This window comes from Etheostoma spectabile, chromosome 13 (genome assembly GCF_008692095.1).
Source record: "Etheostoma spectabile isolate EspeVRDwgs_2016 chromosome 13, UIUC_Espe_1.0, whole genome shotgun sequence".
In the NCBI taxonomy this organism is placed as follows: Eukaryota; Metazoa; Chordata; class Actinopteri; order Perciformes; family Percidae; genus Etheostoma; species Etheostoma spectabile.
The window spans coordinates 11051873-11059611 of record NC_045745.1 but is presented as its reverse complement, the minus strand read 5'-3'; the positions used below and the strand labels follow the sequence as shown (position 1 = coordinate 11059611).

Genomic DNA, 7739 nt, shown 5'->3' with positions numbered 1-7739 from the left:
CTGAACCACTTAATCTCACTGACATTTTACAGTAATCTTTGGCTATATTCTGAATGATCATGTTATGATCTATAACTTATTCTGTTGTTATTGTAGGCTCTGTGTTTTTTTCTTTCTGTTTTGTTTTGCATAGCTTGTTTGTATATGTGCAATGTTTTTTTTGTTTGTTTGTGTGGTATCTTGTCCAGGACCCCCTTTGAAAACGAGATGGTACATCTCAAGGGGTTATCGTAATGAAAGAATTTCAAAAGACGTTAAATCTGAAACACATCTTCCAATAAGATCTGCTGCGGTCCGGCTCAGCGAGGGTTTCAAACCTCTAGGTCTTTGTGTTGGACGGTGTACTGATTCTTACTTTAAGTAAATACATGGGTCTCTTGTTTGTGTGGTTTCTCAGGAACCAGCTGTGTAGGTCCAAGGTTTACTGCAGGACCGTGGGTGACAGGCAGGGGGAGCTCCATGACCTGCTGGACAAGCTGATGACTAAATGCCAGAAGCTGTCCGACTCCTCAGTCTGCCTCTATTACTTCAGGTACAACTTACTGTTTATTGACTGTGTTAGAGAATGGTGCTAAACTCTGTCAAACACCACAGTATTTGTGAATGTGTGACTAACAAAGAGTTAATTAGTCTTTGTTGACGTGGGGGGAAAAGGTCAATGATACAGAGAAACTAAAATCAGATCTACAGTATATAAAGCAGAGCAAATGGAGGGTATTCCAGCTGATATTCCCACAGTGCTAACCTTCTGCTTTTACTTTGAAGTTTGAAGAAGAGCTTTGATAAAGTAACACGTTGTCTGTTACCTCCAGCTTGTTACAGGCTGCAGTGTTGTGCACTTGACACTGAAACAGGAAGTTGTTCCTATTTAAATCTTCACACATGTTGATGCTAAGCTTCCTGTATCTTTGACCAATGACCACGGAGTTCATCTCTTCTACTTCAACTGTTGCTCAGAGGGATCTCTGTCTTCTCCTGGCCTTTCGGTCGTCAGTCTGGTTAAACCATTGTACAGCGTTTTGTTCTCCATGTGCAAAACTAAATTACATCTATTTGTAAAGAGAACTTCATACAACCTGAAAGCATCAAAGACCATTCAGACATATAGAGTAGAGTACATTGACTCAAGAGTCTGTTCCAGGGGTCAAGAATGAAATATTTAGGGCAATACACATCATTTGTTGTATTATAGATCAATAGATAGATAGATAGATAGATAGATAGATAGATAGATATTGATCCCAATAAAAATGGGAAATTACAGTGTTACAGCAGCAAAATCAGTCACACAGCACAGAATGTAAATATAAATGAAATACTAGGATACAATATACTGTACATACAATATACATGAAGTAATAATAGGAATAAAAAACAAGAACAAAAATTTGAATAGATACAAGTTGGGAATACAAAAATGTGCAACTGCATAATTAAATAGTTTGTGTGGTTTGCTGATGTTGCGCTGTCCTTGCAGCGCATCTCTGTACATTGTGAAAGTTCTGCGAGGAGCTCCACCTGCTGAGGCCAGAGAGGAGCCGACAGCCGAGGGAGCGGCAGCAAAGGACGTATGTTTACACACAGACTGATCATTTGTCCCCGCAGTTTTCATTCGTTTAATTTCACTCGTCTGAACCTCCTTGCAGTGGGGTGCTGCTGTGTTTCACTGGACATAAGTTGCAGTTGTTACCGTTCCCGCATATACATCTTGCATGTCTAGCTTCACACCAGAAACATTCCAGGTCTTTTCCTTTTATTATTATCAAACTGGGTCACATAGCGGGCCAGTCCGCGATACCTTGTCCCCCTTATGAGAGTTTCTTCCTCACATGGCGTTCCAGCTTCTTAAATGTATTTGTTTGTTTTCTTAGTCTTGTGTGATGGTTAAAGGTGCTGTAGGTAGGATATAGCCAAAGAATTTGAACATCGACAACTTCTCAGTCCCTCCCCTCCTTTCTCCTAAAGCCCAAATGGTCTCCTAAGCCCCTCCCCCCTCAAGGGAGAACAGATGCGTGTGCCTGAACAGTGATTGACACACAGTTAGACACACAATGCTCAATCTCAAATCTATTGAGCTTGGCTTGGACTCTGGTGATAGCCAATATTACAGTATTGCACAAGAGGGTGTGCTTTACTTCAGTGTTAGAGAATTTGGCGCTGGCCACATCATTTGTAGAGACCGTGCCATTTTCCAAACAGAAAAAAAATGCACATGTAAACACAAAAACTGCGTGGCTCAATCTTGTTATAACTAAGATATCTGTAGAAAAATATTTCTCCCACGGACAGATTAGGCTAACTGTAACATCCACAAACTTCCCAAGTAGGTTATTTTTAAGACAGCGGTGGCACCAACTCACCAGCACTGAAGACAAACCTTCAAGCGGGTGGCTCTGTTGTAAATGTAAATGTTGAGAATGCTAGTTTCGTTTTGCTACACCTTTCTCCACAAGGCTGCAGAGGAGGATCTGGCTAGTGCACACTAGAGCCCGACTGATATATCGGCGGGCCGATATTAGGCGTTTCCCGATCTTTCGGTATTTTTATTAATATATTCATTCATCAGAATCATTTATAATGACAAATAAAAGATTCTGATAAATAAATAAAAAAAACACAGCAACACAGATTTTTTTTTTTATGTGTTTTTGTTCAAAGGACTTTAGGTTTCATATCTTAAGTTTGTATTTTTATACATTTTATTTATCAGACCTTTAATATATTTTGATGTTCCTCTGTTCTGTTGTGACAAAACAAATTATTATCATATTATTTTAGTGAGAAGTCCTAAATAACTACAAATAACTAATGTTAGGGAAATCTGTTTATTTTTTGTTACGGGTTTCTGGATTTGAAAAAAAAAAAAGTATACATACATATTAAGATCGGCCGTTTTATCGGCATATTGTATTTTTAAATAACCACATATTTGTATCGGTATTGGGCTTAAAAGTCCTTTATTGGTCGGGCTCTAGTCCACACAGCATTCTGGGATGGGATAAAAACCTGCTCTGGTTTATTGGCATTTTTCTAAACCAATCGCAGCCACGGTGCCTCTGCAAAATATCCTCCGGAAGGAACTAGTTCTGGTGGAACATGTGTACATTTCAAAGTTGTTTTAGTCGTGCAACAGAAAACTCCGATTGGACAGATAGTCTAGCTAGCTGTCTGGATTTACCCTGCAGAGATCTGAGGACCAGGTAACCATAGTCCTCAGAAATCCACCTGGGTTTAGAACGCCAACACAAAGAAAGAGGAAGGTAACGGACATCCGACCAAAATGAGGGACATCAGGTAGAATTTCCGGTGGCATCTGAGAAATCCCGTAAATGAAACGTTGTTCTTATAGACAATTGGTAATTCCTTCCTTGCTGGGTGATGCGTCCACCCCAGCCAAGCCCAGCATACACATGTACGGAAAAACCCTTAGAATCACAAGAAAATCGGACCCCTGATGTGTCGTTTGCTCAGTTGTGGTTTTCGTGCAGTTAAGGTTCATGGGCAACTTAGACGTGGATCGGGTCTCCGCCATCTTCAGAGACGCCCTGACCTCCTTCATGGGCCGGAGGAAGAGCCCTCTGACCGCTCAGATGTTCACAGACTTGTTCACCAGATTCCCCGTGAGTACAGCCACACAGCTCAGAGACGGAAGCCACGTCTGCACGGGCAGCAGCAACTAATGTGTGTTATGTTTCCAGGGTCTGTGTGTGCAGCTGTTGGATCCAGCTGTGCAGCACATCACATCTGGAGTCAGAGTACACCAACAGGTAAGGGAGACCCTCCTCCCTCCATCTCACCTGCTCATAATTCATTTATTACCAGCTCTATCTGTTTATTTGGACTACATTATTGTTGATGGACATTGTTTTGTGTGTGTGTGTGTGTGTGTGTGTGTGTGTGTGTGTGTGTGTGTGTGTGTGTGTGTGTGTGTGTGTGTGTGTGTGTGTGTGTGTGTGTGTGTGTGTGTGTGTGTGTGTTTAGGGCCAAGCGTGTGTGTTGGTGTTGCGGGCGATGCAGAGCAGGGAGGTTCAGCAGCTGCTGAGCGGCGCTCCGTGGACGGAGCTCTGTGTGAAGGTTTCAGGCCAGCTGGCGGCGGTAGGTCCACTCAATTCTACATCACAATCCTGGGTTACATCGCAGGGTTAAAACCTTCTAAGGGTATATTTGGCGTACATACTTTCTGTCCCTCTTGTTGTTTTCAAACCTGTGGTAGGCAGTTTATTCTCAGCGTTGTTGGGCAAAAATTCCATATAACCATCCTATTGTAAATCAAGTGGTCTGAGAGTAAATGAGACTTCTGCATCTCCCATTGGCTCTGTTTCTTGGCTTCATATGATCTAGACGGGACAGGAGACTTTGGCCAATCACAGGTCATTTCAGAAGGAGAGAGAAAGGGAGGGGGAGAGAGAGAGAGAGAGAGAGAGAGAGAGAATTATATTAGATGTTCTGTGATTGCAAAGAGAGATCTCACTTCTAATTGTTGTTTTTTTTCTTTTCCACCCACTGCAGCTTTCATTTTTAATTCACTCGTTTTAATTACTCTTAGTACTGGATGTTTTTTTCTGTTTTAGTGTTTGCCTCTATGCTTGTATTGTGTTCTTATAGAATAAGATGCATTGCTGTAGAGGAAACTCTCCAACAGTATGTAAAGGAGTTACATATACAGCAGTAAAATGCAACATTAATGGTGCAGGAATATTAATCCAGAAACATCAGATAGAAAACACTGACATCATTTGATTGCACAATACATACTTTTACTTTTAATACATGCTGATAATACTTGCATATTTTTACTTAAAGTTTTGAATGCATAAGTATTTTCCCAGTTTGGTATTGGTACTTTTACTTCGGTAAAAGGATCCCAGTGATCTCTTCTTCCCAATTTAAATTCTGTCTACCTCTGAACTGGTGTGTAATATATTGTGAGGCTGTTACTACACATCAATTCGTCACGGTAAGTGGAGCATCCGTTAACGATATTGTTCCTGAGGGTTTATGAAATTGCATCGTGCTGTGATGAAGGATGATTAGAGCCGCACACGCTGACCTCTGTGTGTCTGTAGGACAGCTGAGAGGAAAGATGCTTAATTATATGGTTTTTCAATGCTTTACCCAACCACCTCTGCTTTGCCCCGTCTGGAGAAGGCTGGCATTCAGTTCAATTCAATTCAATTTTATTTATAGTATCAATTCATAATACTTACAGATAGAGTAGGTCTAGACCACACGCCATAATTTGCATGGATCTAACAGTTTTAGTAGTTCCCTCCAGAGCAAGCAACAGTGCGACAGGGGCGAGGAAAAACTTCCTTTTAGGCAGAAACCTGGGACAGACCCAGGCTCTTGGTAGTTGGAGTCTGACGACCGGTCGGGGTTAGACTGAAGAGTGGCAATAGCAGTCACAAAAAATAGTAGTTTGTACTAGTTCTTTGTAGTAGTTCATGGCATAGCAGGGCACTGTGCGGCATTACAAGGCCCAGCAGGACGTAGCAGGATGTAACATGGCATCGCAGAACGTGTAGCGGGACCACAGCGACAGCTGCAAACATGATTTTGGAGCCTAAGGGAACATGCTGGGTGAAAAAGACCATAAGGACTTCGGGGAATGACTCCCCAGAGCTAGGTTAGTAACAAGAATTTCTGGGACATAGATGCACACAAATGGAAAGATAGAATCTTTCATGTGTGTGTGTTAGAGCGAGTGAGAGAGTGATGGGGATTAGCTTCGGAGCGAGTGTCTCCCCTGTGGTTTCTGACCATGGTGGGAAATCTGTAGCAGGAAAAGTGAACCCTTTCCTCGATCTCATGTTTATGGAGGAGGAGGACCCGGAAATGCAACGCTGCCAAGTCAAGCGAACCAATCACAGTTGTTGTGGTCTGTGTCACCTGTAGTTACATTTTTTGAGAGGGGCACGTACCTACGTACACACCCACGAAGTCGATTGAACGCAGAAGCATACATTGACCTTAACATGGACAACAGTCTCACCTCAGTGTCTTCTCCTCTCAGTGTCTTCAGCAGGCGGGCCAAGCTGAGAGCAAGGTGGTGAAGGAGAAGGTGGTGAGAACCCTGGAGCTCTGTCAGTTCCTGGTCAAGCAGGTCCACCAGCAGGTAGGTGTGGGCTGCCAGTGTGAGAGAATCTCATGAGAGAGGGAACCGTTGATGTGGTTTCAGTCAGGACTCAAGTCTCTTCTGCTGTCTGCCCTGTGTAGAAGCTGTCCGTGGACCTGGAGCCCCTTCAGAAAGTCCTGCAGTCCCTGACCACCGTCATCGCTTTCAAGAAGACCGGCAAGCTAGAGGACACCTACTGGGCCGTGATGAAACACTTTGGAGTCATGTGAGTGCTTAAGGGGGGGTGGGGGGGATTATCATGCAGTGTGTGTTTGCATGCACAGAAGTTATCAGGTTAGTGGGAGAAATCATGTTATGCAGGTAATAATAGGGTTCCGGTGAAATCCTCGTATACATGCAGCAGGTCAGTATTCAGATTCTAGGGCTGTCCCCTCTTACTCAATAAATCGACTAATTGGTGGTTTTGGTCTTTGTCGACTGAGATTTCATTATTTGTAATTTTTTAATGCTTAATGCTGAGTGACTTTATTGCCAAGAAACTTATGAGCACATCTAAAGTGTTGCTTTTGCATGATTCTTTGTGGAACAACTCAGTCATACAGATCTTTCGATTAAATCAACTAATACTTGTTTACTGTACTCTCACAACGCCTTCAAACACACCGACAAGTCTGATCAGCGGTGACATGATTGGCCACCGCAGCGTGGTGTCGGGTTGCTTTTCTATCACTATTCAGTTTATTAACTGTTGGACAAAATAATATAACCAATAAATAAGCACAACAAACAAAAAGTTGAAGTAGAGGGCTTTAGCACATGATGTGTTTACAGAAGTGATTTTTAATTTATTTTTTTAAACTGAAAACATTTTATATCGACGGTTGCTGAAACAGGAGAAATTTCATCTGATGATTTTGTCATTATTATTTCTAACTTCATTTTATTTCATTTGTAATTTATGAATTAAAACAAGAAATGCACTTGTTTTTTTTCCTTTAACCAGGATTACTTCACCACAGGGCTCGTGTATCACCAGGTGTTTTCTTTTTTACAGTGTATTGAAGCCGCCACGTTGACCTTGTGTGTGTTCACATTCACAGGAAACCCAAAGTTGAAAAGACAAAGCCTGACAAGGAGGCCGAGCAACAGCAAGTTCTTAAGAAGAAGAAAGGTTTTCTGCCAGAAACAAAGAAGCGTAAGAAGCGCAACCAGCCTATTCTAGAGCCGGCAGCAGCAGCAGCAGCAGCAGCGGCAGCAGCAGCAAACAACTCGACCTCCAGAGACAAACCGGGAGCAGACAAAGGACAAGCCAAAAAGAAACATGACAAGAAAACAAAACAGAAACGACCGGCCGACGGCGCAGCGGCTTCTCAGCCCGACCCGGCCAAGAAGAGCAAGATGACTCCGTCTGAGAGCAAGACAGCCAAGAAGAAGAAGAAGAAACCCAAACAGAAGAAAGAGGGAGGAGGGCAACTGTAAAGTGGACACTGCTGTTTAAATGTTTCCTTTTGAAGAAGCTTTGTTTCAGTCTGTTCATTTTTCTACTCGTCAGTCAGATCAGTTCAGACAATATGTTGATATGTTTCAATATGAGATGCATAATGAAAACCTGAGATGTGTGGGGCGTGATGGATTGTTTTTCTAATGTGTGGAAAAGATTTCT

General features: G+C 42.4%; 1 protein-coding gene across 1 annotated transcript in view; it reads left to right on the top strand.

Annotated features, from left to right (window-relative positions):
* The window catches only part of mybbp1a (MYB binding protein (P160) 1a), a 23088-nt gene extending 15495 nt beyond the window's left edge, over nucleotides 1-7593 (top strand). The window contains exons 20-27 of the mRNA XM_032534670.1: nucleotides 398-532; nucleotides 1478-1568; nucleotides 3489-3620; nucleotides 3699-3767; nucleotides 3982-4095; nucleotides 6014-6115; nucleotides 6217-6341; nucleotides 7177-7593. Of these exons, the coding sequence (XP_032390561.1) occupies nucleotides 398-532; nucleotides 1478-1568; nucleotides 3489-3620; nucleotides 3699-3767; nucleotides 3982-4095; nucleotides 6014-6115; nucleotides 6217-6341; nucleotides 7177-7555 (1147 nt within the window). The 3' untranslated portion in view covers nucleotides 7556-7593. The remainder of the gene's footprint in view (nucleotides 1-397; nucleotides 533-1477; nucleotides 1569-3488; nucleotides 3621-3698; nucleotides 3768-3981; nucleotides 4096-6013; nucleotides 6116-6216; nucleotides 6342-7176) is intronic.
* The last annotated feature ends 146 nt before the right edge of the window (nucleotides 7594-7739 follow it).